This window comes from Triplophysa rosa, linkage group LG8, assembly GCF_024868665.1.
Source record: "Triplophysa rosa linkage group LG8, Trosa_1v2, whole genome shotgun sequence".
Lineage (NCBI taxonomy): Eukaryota > Metazoa > Chordata > Actinopteri > Cypriniformes > Nemacheilidae > Triplophysa > Triplophysa rosa.
The window spans coordinates 24,179,057-24,194,483 of record NC_079897.1 but is presented as its reverse complement, the minus strand read 5'-3'; the positions used below and the strand labels follow the sequence as shown (position 1 = coordinate 24,194,483).

The following is a 15,427-nucleotide window of genomic DNA, read 5'->3' as shown; positions in this document are numbered from 1 at the left end:
TATTTAAAGTTTCTAGATTTTGAATTTGAGTGTAGATGTAGATACTACAGTGTTTGTGAATTAACTTGTGTCTGGAGTAGGTACGTGCCTCCCCGCCCAACACACCCGTCAAGGTGAAGAAGGAACTGCCAAACGAAAGAGGGGAAAAAGACATAAAGAGTGCTGATGATCTGCCCACAACATCGACACAGAGCGAGGCAACACGTATTGGCATTTTTGAGGGCGGGTGAGTAGAAAAACTGTAAATTCTTAGCGTTTATAGTTTTGCATTAAGGCTGAGTGTCTGAGTCCAGGGAGTGAATTTTAGGGGCGGACGGAGTGCCAGTTCAAAATGAAAATCTTTTATCCATGTAATAGCCTCTGAACACTATGTGAGTGTCATACATCAATATACTGTAGTGGGATTTTCTGAATTCATGGTTTAATATAAAAAAGGTTCCCTCTGTGACTTTCAGCTTTTTCCACCATTGCCGGTCATGTCTGGTGTTTTCCGTCACTAAAGCTTTTTTGAGTGCTAAGTACAGCCACTCAGCTTGAGATGTTTGCTGTTATTTGCTGCAGTATGTGAGTGACAAAGACAAGGTGGTACAGGTGAAGCGATGAGCCATTAGGGACTTCATTTGTGCTTGATTCTGTTCTCTGCAGACTTCACGCCTCGCTCAAAGGCATGAATTTGGATGCTGAAAATACCTATCTGGTGCTTCTCATTAGTGCCAAGTGTTTTTGCATAGAAACAAGGTTTCCACCTTCTGCGGACAAACCGGAAGAATAACACTTTTAGCTGCAAACAAAGATTGACAGGATATTTGTTTTTTTAGGAATATACTAATTGCTGTTACTTGGCTACTTTTTTTGCATTTATTGTGGTGCATTGACCAAATAAAAAAGAAAAACAGCAGATGGACGGGCGGATAATAAATGGCAGAGATTTAGAAGCTGACCTGTAGACATCAAAAGCTTTGGATTTATTAGCCGAGTCTCATTCATTCATCTGCTTGTGCGGGCTTATTGTGTTTGAGAGCATAAACTGCGGCAGCAACTCACCGCAGCCTGCATTTTTATTCCTGCTTCCTTTGTCTCTCGCTGCCTTTATTGCGCTCATACAGTTCTTCTCCCTCGCACACCCACACGCTCCCTAATCACATCAATCTTTCTCTCTGGCACGCTCCATTTTGTCTCCAAAACTTCTCGCATCCATCAACACCCTTTGTGTTTGCTCCTCTTGCATCTCGCAACTGTTTTTCTAGCTTGCTCTCTTTTTTATTCGCTGGAGATAATATGCTCCTGAAAGAAGACACCAACGCCTATTTTTCACTCTCCAGGTGTACTATCCATACATCACGCACAGTATTTTGTGTAGTCTGGTCCCTTTCAATATGTGTGTTTGTATATGTAATTCTGATTTCAGTTAAAGCGATAGTTCACCCAAAAATGAACGTTCTGTCATCATTTACTCACTCTCTTATCTTTTCTAACTATAGATATTTTGAAGAAAGTTGGTAACCAAACATCGCCTACACCCATTCACTTCTATTGTATGGACGCAAAACCAATGCAAGTGAATGGGTGCCGGTTAACGACATTCTTCAAAATATCTGCTTTCGTGTTCTGTAGAAAAAAGAAAGTCATACATGTTTGAAATGACAAGAGGGTGAGTAAATGGTGACAGAATTTTGGGAGGGTGAAATATTACTTTTATAGCATCCAAAACAAGTAATGTGGCATCTTTTGCCTGGAAGCAGATGTTTAGTAACACATTTTGAAAACACACCAGCCATTTTTACGCTTTTACATTTTTCAACAGCAGATCTCATGCTGTTGGTATCAGGCTTAGATGTCATATAAAGCAGATGAGGATTCATACCCTAGCAGTCAATAATGCAATTATACATTAATGTAATCTCTCCAACTGCAGGGCTCGCATCATCGGCTAGACAATTTCACCTTTGGAAGGTTTATGCACTTTCATAGTTTGTTGTATTGCAAACTGCTCCGTTATATACAAAGATGTAGGCAAAGGAATGTACGGCTGTCTAGATCTTCTCGACAGGAGAAACTAAGGAAACTCTGCATTTCATCCAGAAATGACAATTCTGTCATTATTTACCCACGCTCACGTTGTTTTGAACCCATATGCCGTTTCTTTCTATGAAACACAAAATCATTTCGCAGTAGCGTTCGAACAGTGTCACGTCCGTCAAGCTGTCAAGAGCCGCTTAACCATTCTTCAAAAATGTCTGCTTTGTGTTAAAAATAGCAGCGTACGTGTTTACATGAGGTTGAGTAAATGACTTTCTGGCGGAGAGCTATTCTTAGTACTGTGGTCTAGTGACTTCACTTGTTGGTGTGAAGGGAACATTTTAGACATTCCCCTTTAGACATGTTTGCTGTTGAAAAGATGTCATTTGTTTCTTAACTAAAATACACTGTCCATTGGGTGTTGCGTACGAGACCAAAACCGTTTTGGTCTCTTTATATTTGCACACTTTTGGGTCAAATAGGTGTTCCCAACCACGTCTCAAATTGGAATGGTCCTGCCAGCGAAAACATCAACAATGTAGAAGGCAGAGCAGGTTTTGGAAATCTTGCCTAAGAGATTGAAAGTGATCGAATTACATTATTACGTTTCAAGGAATAACAAGGAGATATGATTTATTTTTATGAACCTCCCTGTCTGTTTTTATCTCTCTCTCTTACCTTTGCAGTTATAAATCAAATGAGGACTATGTGTATGTTCGCGGTCGAGGGAGAGGGAAATATGTGTGTGGGGAGTGTGGGATTCGCTGCAAGAAGCCCAGCATGCTAAAAAAGCACGTTCGCACTCATACAGACGTCCGTCCCTATGTGTGTAAGCACTGCAACTTTGCCTTCAAAACCAAAGGTAGGTTACATCCATCTCCTTTGTCTCTTCACAAACGTTTAAGCGTAGTATCTAGATGTCATTTTGAGAATGAAAATCTGCTTTCTCAAAGGGAACCTTACCAAGCACATGAAGTCCAAGGCCCACGGTAAGAAATGTCTGGAGATGGGTGTGTCGGATGAGTTGGAAACTGAGGAAGCAGGTAAGGTGGCCAAGGAGGACTCGTTGATATTGATTATTTGAATGGGAATGAATTGTATAGATATGTATGTATTTGCAATGTCATTATTTCATCAACCTGGCCCAGTTAGCAAAAGTCCTTATTCTTTATAGTCGCTCTAATAGAAACTGATAGATCATGGCACTTGCAATGCCAAGGTCATGGGTTTGTGTGCAAGGGACTGCATAAATACTTTGAAAGTCCAAGTCATAAATGTAACGTGAACTGTATGTACCGCACACTATAATCAGACTTAAGCCCATTGCACATTGAATCCGAAATTTCCGTCCGAAGTTTCCGCACGGTAAAAAATAAATACGACCTCACGTTGTGTCAATCACATTTACACAATGCCTCTGATGTTTTCGGAAAATTCGGACCGGGTTCGATTTTCTGCGTTTTTCGCATCCGCAGCAAGCATTTTGAGTGGCCTTTTTTTAACAATTCAGAGACACCGTACAAACCAGAGACAAATACGAAAAAACGCATACAAAAATTTCGGACTGTTTCGATATGGAGCGGTGCATAATAAGTTACTTAAATGCCTTTCTCTTTGGACAAAATGCTTGTTCTGCCTTATGCAGACATTTCGAAATGCCTGTTGTGTTGTGTTGTGTTGTGTTGTGTTGAGTTGTGTTGTGTTGTGTTGTGTTGTGTTGTGTTGTGTTGTGTTGTGTTGTGTTGTGTTGTGTTGTGTTGTGTTGAAAGCACACTGCAAGGCAGACATCGCTTTTGCTCTAGACTTGAAATTTGAAAGAAGTTGAAAGAATGCCGTAAAGAGAAACAAGACTGACCTTCAGTCTCCTACATTTACTGTGTTTATATAAAGCCAGAAAATTCTGTCTCTCTCTCTTGCTGTCTCAGTGATGCACGCCCACTCTCTCTGTCTCTCAGTTTGTACTCCGAAACACAAAACGGATGACAAATGTGAAAGACAAACTAAGCTCCAAGGACATCCCATTCATTCCTTCATTCACAAAATTTTAAGTGTAGCTGATGAATGAAGCACATCACTTTCTTTGTATTTGAACGCTATATAACGCTATATGCTTGATTCTATAAGGATTGTGTTTGTCGATTTTAGATTAGCATCTTTTTTTGTTTATTTGCCTTCCTACATTGTCAACGGCATATCCATTTCTGTCCAACAGGTGGCAGCGAGGAGCACATATGCGAGTCAGAAGACCACGAGGGGCACCGGTTCTCCGATGTTGAAGAATCTGAAGCAGATGATGACGATGATGAGGAAGAGGAATGTTCCTCCCACGATGACCCATCCTCCTGTTCCACTGACACTCGGCAATCCGTAGGAGACTTATCGGAAAGTGGCCAAGCGTCCCAGACGGAGCCTTCTGACCCTACAGCCATCGAAGGATACTCCTCACCCCGCAGACCCTGGCCAGGAATACGAGCTGCTTCTCCGGGCAGCAAGAGAGCGTCGTTCTCCCGCAAGGCCTGGGAGGTGTCCCCAAGGACCTTCTCGCCTAACAGCGAGGGCTCACCTCTCAGAAGTCTATCTCCCAGGCTTGATTTGTCTTCTTCCAGTCGACATCTTTCTCCCTCCCCCGAGAGGGGTCTATCACCCATCAGGCCCCTTTCTCCATTAAGACCCCTCTCACCCCTGAGGCCTGTTTCACTTGCCCGGTACCGAAGCGCCAGAGGATTGTCCTCTCCAACACTCCTTAAGCCCCAGCATCGACCTCACAGCTCACCAGCAGGGCTTCACTGGGACACGAGCACACCAGCTACCGAGGGTCAACAGGTAGGTTACATTATGTTCAAGAATATATGCTTGCCGATGCTTTGAGAGATGTTTGGTACTATACCATATCTTCCCCTACAGGACAAACCTGGAACTCAACCAGTTCTGCAGGAGCGTACGCCCCCAGATCCCAGCTTGCTTTCCCCAGCCCTACGATTCTCTCCAAGCGAGACTTTCTCTCCCGCCCCTGTGACACCAAGGACAGTGGACCGCATGTTCAGCCACCTTCCGTTACACTCCCAAGATCAAGCCCGCATGCCCTATCACATGATTCCGATAGGGGGCATACAAATGGTGCAGCTCAGACCCAGATCTCGACCCAAACTGGAACGACAGTCATCTTCCACCCCGTCACCCACCTCTCCCAAAGAGGACTCCCCATTTTCTCCGGTCAGGAGAGATTTCCCATGGATCTCGCATCCGGAAACGATTCCGCGAAGAGCGCAAAGCCGAGGTGATGGAACTAGCCTGTGCGACCCGTCTTGTCCTAGCACAAGCTTGACGTTACCCAAACCGTCCCCTCTAGAGCAGTGTGCAGAGCAACAAACTGCGAAGGTCAGAAAGCAATATGGCGCCTCCAGCTCTGCTACTCATACATGTGGTTCAGAAAAATCTAGAAGAGTAGATAAAAGAGAAGATAAGATCTCGCATGAAGGGATTTCATCTCGAGAAACTAGACAGACGGGAAAGCCCGTAGCACCGTCACTTAGGGGACGTGGCTCTCCTTCGGACGGATGTTCGGGAAGGTGATCCAGACAGCACTTAAAACCCTCCGTGCACAATGATGAATTGCTTTCTACTGCTAATACTACTATTGTTTTTCTGTTTTGTAATGCGCTTATTTTTTATATACAAATTTTCAATACTATTGGTAACTTGGTAAATGTTTGTTCTGCAATATATACGATTGTAATATGATGCACTTTTTTCTTGGTAAAAAATATTTCTGTAAATCAATTGTAGTATCTGTCCCTCCTGTATCTTTATTGCAATCTTAATATATCTATTTGAATATGTATAATTATGTACAAAAACACTTAAGTATGGCTATGAATACTTTTCGTAACGACCAAGATGGAAATTTAAATCACAAGTAATTCCGAAATTTTCTCTCGTGTCCAGTATTGCGCAAATTATAGTGATGTGTGCCTTTTCTGTCCAGATTTACTGCTTGAAGTGTTGGCAAAGATAAAAGGCTGTGAATTTTTTTTATATATAAATACGTTTTTTTGCGTTTGGAGCCGGTGTTCACAGAATTGGGAGATGTTTTTACTTTCTACATCAGGGTTAATGAGGCGAGAAGATTGAGATGAAGGCTTTACGATGAGCCTCGCAGGGAAATTGCACTGAAGTCATATTTTTTATAATACAAGTGAAATGATTAGATAAATTGTCTCTGTACAGATAGAAAGTCTATGGTCCATATTTATTGTTATGTGAAAATAAGAACATTTGTTTACTTTGGTTTTTAAAGGGATTTCTATTGTCATTTTTATTCTTTACACTTTTTGTTAATAGTTTTTTTAGTTATCTCAAGACTTGAAATGAAGAAACTGGACAGGATTTCAGTGGAGTCGATAGACGAGCTTCTGGGTGGATCAGATGCCCTCCAAATTTGTCACAGAAATTTTGAATTTCTGAACCAATAAAGGTACACCGCAAATTACTAAACTCGCTTTTGATTGGTGTCTGTTGTTTTTCGACCAGCAGGTGGTGCAGTTGGTTTATTCATACAACCTCTCAGTCTCTCTGTCTGTCGCTCTCACTTTTTCTCTTCTTTCACTTTCTCCAACCGTCCATGGCTGAGTAGGTGGACTTCTGTGGGCTGTGAGGAAGTGCGTTCATCGTCTTTACAAAACAGGTTTCATGAGTTCTGGAGAAAATGATAACAGCTTGGGCTTTAATTATCCGGGCTTCCACAAGAATTTATATTCTCATTATATTCCCAAATGAAAAACAGTTGAGCTTGAGATGTGGCAGAACATCTGTTCACTTCCTAAAGTCAGTTTATTCAAGGCTATTTCATGAGTGTTGTAGACCATTTCTCTTGAGAATCAATGATGTCACATGTTTTGTTGTACTTTAACAGCTTGTTAAGAGTTTTATAACTGTGTGTGACCAGAAATACTTTACAAGATCTGTTTTTGTCGTTAAGTTGAAACATTTCACATTCCTTCTTAAGAAAATCATTTGTTTCGTGTCAAATCATGAAACTAATTATGACAAATTTTTATATAGCCTCTTATAAGATTATTTTTAGTCCTTTGTCACAAACAAAATGAACTCTTGATGTGTAGAAAGATACAATAATGAAGTTCCCAGCATTTTTCTATTTAAATTATACATGGAAATGGATTTAGAGTTTAGGGGCAGAATTAATTGTCTAAAAAAGAAAAAGCCATTGTATGTGTGCTTTAGAAAACCATGAATTAGGTAGCGTCTTGTCTGTTTTCTATTTTTGCTTTGTATCATGTTTATAAATTGTTTTTCTAAATGTTTCTAAAAATACCGGTTTAAAATAAAATTTTGGTGCCAGTACTGTATGCATCTAGACAAGAAATGTGGCTCACCATGAAAATCTTGCCCACTGTGAGTCTTGAAATTCTGTTTTCTAGTTGTCATTCGTCCTCCCTAAAAGTTCAATGGCAAAATGATGAATACATGGTAATTCCCAAGTTAAATAGGTCAAGTGACTATATAATTTTCAGTGGCTTGCAAAAGTGTTCATCCCCCTTCATTTTATTCACATTTTGTTATGCTGCTGCCTTATCTTAAACTACTTTAAATGATTATTTTTTTACATTAATCTACACTCCATGCACAATAATGACAAAACAAAAAACAGATTTTTGACAGCTTTGCAAATTTATTAAAAATAAAAAACAAAAATAAGTACATTATTGTGCATGGAGTGTAGATTAATGTAAAAAAATAATCATTTAAAGTAGTTTAAGATAAGGCAGCAGCATAACAAAATGTGAATAAAATGAAGGGGGTTGAACACTTTTGCAAGCCACTGTAAATATGGTCCGACCCTTTTTGCCTTGTCACTATTCGTTTCCCATGACTTCAGTCTGGTCTAAATATTAACCTTCCCTTTACAATTTTGTCTATATTTACAGGCTGTGTCTGACGCGACGCCGACTTGAAGGATGATATAAAGCGTACTACCATAAAACTATGTTCCTTTAGTTCCGTTCTAGAATCTGCAGGGAGGAAAACGTTTGTAATGAGGTGATGGTGCTCATTCATATCTAGAGAAGAGACAAAAGTTTCATTAATACTTTTCTTACCTATAAAGTTATTTTGTACTATTGATTTTAAATCAGTATAGCATTAGCCTATTACTTATTTTAATATATTTTGAAGAATTGTCATGTTTAAATGTGATGACAAAGTTCTTAAGACTTTGTGCTGTATACGTCTATGGAAGTCATGGGACCAAACTGATAATATGGAAACGGGACGCAGGGACAGCACTTCCTCCAATTGGGTCGGTGATTTTTATGACGTCATTCTGCACCACAGCTTCTCGTAAAAGGTAAACTAAATGCTATTGGCTAATTTAAAAGGGGGAGGAGCCCCTCGATATTTCTCATCCTAACTTCCGGTTTAAGTGGAAACTGTCAACACATCAAACAAAAACTTTCGAAATTTCAAGACCCTTCAGTGGGTTTTAAGACGTTATATACTGATAATCTTTTCCAGTGAGCTGTTACCTTAAGAGCTGAAAATGAGATGTGGTTTATGAGTAAATCAATTTTGTGAACATTTATTCACTGTTTCTGAACTCACTCACTTCGTGATTACCAGGTTTAAGTTAACAGCTCATTGGAGCAGAAAATTATCAGTGACTACCAACCTAAATATTGGTGACTAAAAAGGGAGAGAATTTGTTAGTCTTTATGTTTGGGTAAACAAATTCTGTCACAGATAACAGATTCACAGGTGACAGATTCTGACACATTAGAATAGACTTCGTGCAGCTTGACAGACGGAGGTTGAGAATAGACCGTGTTGTTGAACCATCACCAACTGAATGGGACGGGTCGAATTTTTATGGGAGGTGGGGACGACAGCATTTAAGTGTCAATATTATACCTCCCTATAGTCAGAGCACACAATGAGGGAGTATCTGCAGTCTTCAGATTCATTTGATTGTGCTTTGTCCTTGTTCGTATAAACCATTTTTACCACTTTGTTTTTATAGTAACAATGCCATAGCCTGTAAGCAACCATTTAAGTGCTCTTAAAGGGACAGTTCACCCAAAAATAAAAATTCTGTTATCATTTACTCCTTACTCATTACTGTTCTAAATCTGTAAAAGTTTCTTTGTTCTGTTGAACACAGAGAAAGATATTTGGAAGAATGCTTGTAACCAAACAGTTCTTAGCCACCATTGACTCCCATAGTTGGAAAAATGACAATGGTAGTCAAAAGTGCCCCAGAACTGTTTGCTTTCCTACATTCTTCAAAATATCTTCTTCTGTGTTTAACAGAACAAAGAAATCAATAAAGCAATTTTTCCAACTAGTCAGTGATGGCCAAGAACTGTTTGATTACAAGCATTCTTCCAAATATCTTTCTCTGTGTTCAACAGAACAAAGACATTTGAACAGATTTGGAACAACTTGAGTAAACGATGACCGAATTTTCGTTTTTGGGTGAACTGTTCCTTGAAGGTTTGCAGCCACAGGTTATACAGTATATATCGCACATTAGACGACAGCGTTATGTATCCACATGGGTATAGTTGGATGTGTTCATCATGTAAGTGAAAGCCTAAAGTTGCAAAGAAAAACAAACATTCATTGCTCAGGTTTTCATGGCTAACAAAGAATCTGAAATGTAACAACGGTCTTCCTTCTTCTCAGAGCAGCAGTGATGAGCAGGGTTTAAAGGAAAAGAGTGGATTTTGGAGGGATAAACACGTTTCCTGCGTCTCTGGAATGCACAGAGGAATGTGTTCCATCACTCCGCAGTGACTTCCTCCACCGTGTCACACATTCTTTTATCCATCTGCAGAAGACAGGATTTGGCAGCAATGAGAAGAAAACTCGCTGCCAAACGTCTACCTAAGCTTATTTCTTGCTCAGAAATAGCACGAGACGTTATATAGAGTTTATGAGGCAAAAATATTTCGACTGGATGCAAATGAGCTGCAATTTATGTGCGAAACAGTTCCGTAAGTTTTAAGAGCATTCTAAGGGGCTTAAACTCTGAAAGTGATTAAGACCATGCTGCCCTTTGCAATTCAAAATCTAAGTGTGGGAGGATGTATGCCATCTGTATGTCCGATTACTATTGCTAATATTTCCATATTCCCATATTTCCTTATCGGAGGTACTTTTCGAAGCAGCGGTAAGAGATTCAACAAACCTCGTCTCTGTTTTAATGACGCAAATGATAAAATCACGTTAATGAAAGTATGTGGAGAGATCATGTCATGCATTTGCATGTAAGCGCAATAGCATTTGCATCACCCACAATGGCTGCTTGCTGAACCTCTAAACACGTGTGCGCTCAATGGACACTGTGTGCGCATCCCACGCTAGGGGGCCGCATTTGCAAATTCGGTACCTCGAGGCTGTGCCCCGTGTTGACATAGGTCACGGCTAACCCTTACGAAAATGTAATGTTTATTATGAAGAGTTCTGAACGTCCTCAGTTCCTTTTTTTTTTTCATTTGAAAAAAATGTAAGAACAAACAAATAGGCGTTTACTGTTTCGACTTACATTTTGCCCAGTGGTGAGTTGCTGCAACTTGCAACAGTTGTACCTTTTTCTTATATCTGTTTTGATAATCTGAAGGAATGCGAAAAACATTTGGACTGTACTTATAACATTGCGGTTGTGGTTAAAAATGTAAGACGGTATCATTTTTTTACAGAGTGCGGAAATTTTGATTTCTTTGACAAGCTAAGTCAACATCTCATCACATTTCTCATCGTACACCCAATGGAATGCTCTAGAAATAATTCGAGGTGATGCTTTTAAATATATTTTCTTTATTAAATTTTCTGATTTCCGCAAATTGTGTAAGACACACTTACCACCGCTAATATCCAAGGGAATCATATAAAACCAGATCATTTTTCTGTCCCCTTAGGAGACTCTTTATCAGTGATTACTTTGTGCATTCAGAATCAAATATTGACCCGAGGGCACAGGAAGCTCCCAAACGCTCGCTTCCTTTCCACACTGTCCACCCACACCTGGCCCTCATAGATCGAAAGTTTCCCATGGTCATCATTCTTTCCATGGGACACTGGATTGTCCTGCAAAGTGGCTGCGACGGGATCTATGCAAAACCACAAATCTGTAGATATCCCTTATGCCAAATGTCCACCCCCACGACCTCCATTCCCAGTCGATCCATGTTTATGGTTAACGTTGTAGTTTTCCCTAAACTTTATACCTTTATCGTATTGGGTCTCTTCCTCACAAACAATCCACTGACCTCTGTTTTGCCAAGGCAGAGATTCTTGGGATGTCACAGGGTGCGAAGGCAAGCTGAAGTTGTGTAAGTGCCACCCATGAGAGTCACCCTAGCAGGGGGTGGTGCATATCTCCAGAGCTATAAGTGAGGCCAAACAGGACGCTTCAACATTAGACGAGCACCTGCAGCTGAGAACTGTTGCTTTAGGGGAACATCTGGACTTGTGTATATCAAGACTTCCGAACAATGGAATCAAGAACTACACTGATCTTCATGTTTATCTTGTGTACAACTCAGGAAGGTAAAAAACCTCTATTTGTGTGTGTGTGTGTGTGTGTGTGCTATTATTTTTATTATTTTCCATGGCAAATTTAAACGATTCCTTCAAACGGCCCATATTTTCAAAGCAAGATTTCTAGGATTCTTTCAAGTGGTTTTTTTATGTACATTTATTTCTTTTATCCTTTAAACTTGTCTGCACAAGTTTCATAAAAGTAAGTGTGAATTCAGGTTTTTTTAGAAGTATTTTGTTAACACCAGTTCAGCTGCCTAACAATACGTGTCAGGAGCTCATAATCGATCAATTCAGTGTCACTTTTATAACGCCAAATTGCCAGCTCCCACAGAAGCTTGTATAAATGACTGTAAACCTAAGCCACCCGCTACAAAGATTAAGATCAAACATCTTGGATCGTGTTCACGATTACATAAGATTATAAAATAACGCATTTTGCACCGAGAAGAGGGGATGAAGCGAACACAAACATAATAATAATTTGATGCACAAAGCTTTTCATGTCTCATAAACTTTTCTCTGGAATCTTGTGGCCCTCGCTGTTTACGGGACAGTTTACGGAGTTCCATCTCCACTCCTCTCTCTTTGCAGGAGGGGGGTTGCCTCTAGGGCCCCAGACTGACCCGAGCGACCCACCGGCTGCCCATAGGGTCAGGACCAAACGCTGCTCCTGCAACAACCAGCTGGACTCAGAATGCCATTATTTCTGCCATCTGGATATTATCTGGGTGAACACGCCAAGGTGAGGGCTAACCCGAGTTATTTGTACGCAAGTAAACAACAATACAAAAGTTCAGCCAATACTGAAGACTCTTCAGATAGCTCGCCAGATTGAAACGGCATCATGGCAGAGCCGTCCACGTTCCAAGAGTTAGAAAATCATTGCAGAGAAATTTAAACGGGGTCTTTAAGTGAAAGTGCTTATTCGTGATCTGAGTTCAGTAGGACTCGCTATTGAGTCTTGTGCTAGATTTATTGCTTTTTATCTTGAAATGTCTTGGCACAGGCTGTAATCCTTTAAGCTTTAAACAGTACAAAGTCTCGTTGTGCTATACTTTATGCTATACCCTTTCTCATAAGTTAATCGATGACTCCCTGGGTGTCTTCTGTGCAGTAAGACTACAATATACGGATTGGGCAGTCCACTGTCTCGCCGGCGAAGGTCTACTGGCCGCTGCTTCTGCACCAACCCTGCAGATCGGACCTGCAATGCTTTCTGCCTCTATAGGTGAGAATTATCTCTCATCTGCGTCAGACATTACTTACTCATTAAGGGAGTAATCGGACATTATCAGAATATCGTTTGAATACCAGTGTTCGTAGGAAGGGCGTACTCAAGGCTTGCAGAGTTATCAATAGGGTGTAAGGTAATACCAGAGAAGCAGGAGGATTTTTTATTGTTTTAAATACTTAGATGAAAGCGTTTTATCTGATGAGTCAGAGTTTGAGAGCGCATAAGAACAACTCGGGCTGGTAGGAATGCAATTTCTCCGAGAAAGAGAAACCCTTTGTCATCAGGACGGGTTGCTTAGTCACTGTGACATTCGTGTCTATTATCAGCTTTATCAGCTGTATTCATAAGTTATGAATGTATGTATTTGGTATAACAATCAGTTGTTGTTCAATCTCTGTGACGTCATGATCTAATGAATAATAAATCTATTGATACATGTTGCTTAGAACAGTCAATACTGTGTTTATTCAAATGACTCATTTTGATTATTTTGGTCTTTCCAAGTTCTGAGAATCCTGCCATAATGCTTGTGAACCCATCTGAACCCATGCGTGAAAAAGAGGATCAGCCCAAAAATGACTCAGAAAATGCCAGTCCAGGAGTTCTGGTTTTGGGGGAGTCTACCACCCCTGGGGCTCGGTCAGACGTCATGACTTTCCTCAGGTAAGGTCAAACTGTGCACACCTAATTCACTGACTCAGCTGTGATCGTGCCCTTATTAGCGCCATTGCTCATGCAAATTCATCTGTCGTTTCAGGAACCTGGTTCAAGCTAGAGTCAGGGCCATGGAAAAGGCCACCCGCACTAGACAGTGGGCATCCGGGGCTAGTAAACCTGGCTACAGATGAAATCCCGACCCTGCGGCAGGAGAGACGGGAGAGCGAGCGTTTGAACAAGAAATGACCCTTGTGCAACATGGGCCAGCAGAACAAAGAGATGCTGCATGCGGGAAGCAGCACATCGCTAGTAACGGAAACAGGGCCTTTTACTGAAGAGCCCAAGGAGGTTCAAGTTGAACTGTTTCTGTCTGTTGGGACAGTACGAAATAGGGGAGGTATGAGCAAAGATGGTTAGTTGCTTGAGTGCTAGAGTTTGTTCACAAACACGTTGGTTTAAAGGACACAGATATCCAATGTCTGGCTACTGTTGGAGTCGACATCTACAGGAGTGATGGTTGTCAGTATTTTGGCAACCTTGTATAGTCAGTTGATTTGTTTATTATTTCATTTCAAATGGAAAACGGAAGATAATAAAAGCGAGACAAAAAAGTCAATGTTCAGGACAGACAAATTTAAAGGCCTGCATTTTTCGTTAATTCAATATTTACGTGTGCTAGTAATAGGCAAACCAATTTTTGCATTTAGTGTCAAAACAAAAGGAATTTAATCTTGGAACATTTTTACTGAATGTATAAATCATGAATCATTTCCCAAATCATTTAAGAGGAGGTGTTCTTTACTTCTTGAGCAAAAAAATGACCAGCATGAATTTCCGTACTGCAGGCATAACTAGGCAAATCTAAGATGATGAATCTGGTTTGACACATGGTCTTTCAGATGAAGCTGGATACGCTGGTTAAGAAGTCTGGTGGGTCAGCAGCACACTGGCATCCGATGCTATGGACCAGTGTCCAAAGCACTATTTGTGATGCCTTCCAAGTGGCCAGTGTGAGCACAAGGATGGGCATTTGGTTTGGAATAGCCCACAAGGATAATCCCTTTTGTTTACGTCCATTAAATATCTATCCTTTAACTGTTGTTATATAAATTTATAAATGCTGTTGTGTTGTTGCAATCTGTTGTTATGGCCACAAGATTATTTTAATGGTAACGGATTATAATCTTTTCTTAATCTCATCTAAATGTCTTAATAATTACCATCAATTTGATGTCTGTGGATAAAGGCCAAAGGGAGTTGCATGAGAGATCTGAATGGGAAAGTTATTAGTTGCTATCTGTATAGATAAATGAGATGCTGTTTGTTTCTTTCATGCGACAGCAGCATAGTTTCATCAATATTTGTTCTATTTATTGTATATTACTTTCTGAATTATTGAGCACAGATTAAAAGCAATAGTACATTTGTAATAGCTGTCATAATATACTAATAAATCCATTCTAAAATGATTATTGTTGTCGTTTATTTATTTACTGTATAATGATCATATTTTGTATAATGTGCAATGTGTAAATAGAATTCGTTTTATACATCTTTGTGTCCAAGCGGAAACACAGGGCAACCTACAGTCTGTGCCCTGCATAGACAGGGTTAAAAAGATAATACAATTCCAAAGAAAGCCCATATCATAAGCAAATAAAATGAAATGCCCTGGATTGCTGCCTATTCCTCGATTGACAAAGCACCTTGGCACTTAAATCGTGTGGGTGTGTACAGTACGTGGTTGAAAAGTCATTTGTTTTGAGCTCGCTGGCATGTTGTTGTGATGTGAAAGAGTGACTCTTGTAGAGCAGGTGAATTATGCAGGAAGCTTGCAGTCGCATGGGAAAGAAAAAGTGTAGACAATAGCAATGAACAACAACAGTCCTGATGTTTTCCATTTTCCTGTCGAGACGGACAACAAAGGCCAACAGTGCACACAAGGCCAGTTTCCAAATT

At 40.3% G+C, this 15,427-nt stretch overlaps 2 protein-coding genes across 5 annotated transcripts in view; both read left to right on the top strand.

Moving 5' to 3' along the window:
* LOC130558508 (transcription factor HIVEP3) overlaps positions 1–7,588 on the top strand; it is a 57,853-nt gene extending 50,265 nt beyond the window's left edge. For both annotated transcript variants that reach the window (XM_057340954.1, XM_057340955.1), the window contains exons 3-7: positions 81–226; positions 2,706–2,881; positions 2,973–3,062; positions 4,232–4,842; positions 4,924–7,588. In XM_057340954.1, coding sequence (XP_057196937.1) covers positions 81–226; positions 2,706–2,881; positions 2,973–3,062; positions 4,232–4,842; positions 4,924–5,592 — 1,692 coding nt within the window. In that variant the 3' untranslated portion in view covers positions 5,593–7,588. The remainder of the gene's footprint in view (positions 1–80; positions 227–2,705; positions 2,882–2,972; positions 3,063–4,231; positions 4,843–4,923) is intronic.
* A 236-nt stretch (positions 7,589–7,824) lies between these two features.
* LOC130558509 (endothelin-2) lies at positions 7,825–14,922 on the top strand. 3 transcript variants are annotated; one of them, XM_057340957.1, is made up of 5 exons: positions 7,825–10,827; positions 10,953–12,319; positions 12,692–12,805; positions 13,316–13,474; positions 13,569–14,922. In XM_057340957.1, the coding sequence occupies exons 2-5, from the start codon at positions 12,078–12,080 to the stop codon at positions 13,657–13,659; spliced, it is 606 nt and encodes a 201-aa protein (XP_057196940.1). In that variant the 5' UTR covers positions 7,825–10,827; positions 10,953–12,077; the 3' UTR covers positions 13,660–14,922. The 3 variants fall into 3 exon arrangements, with proteins under 3 accessions (XP_057196940.1, XP_057196941.1, XP_057196939.1); XM_057340958.1 differs by having other exon boundaries at positions 7,825–11,583; positions 12,169–12,319; XM_057340956.1 differs by having other exon boundaries at positions 7,825–12,319.
* The last annotated feature ends 505 nt before the right edge of the window (positions 14,923–15,427 follow it).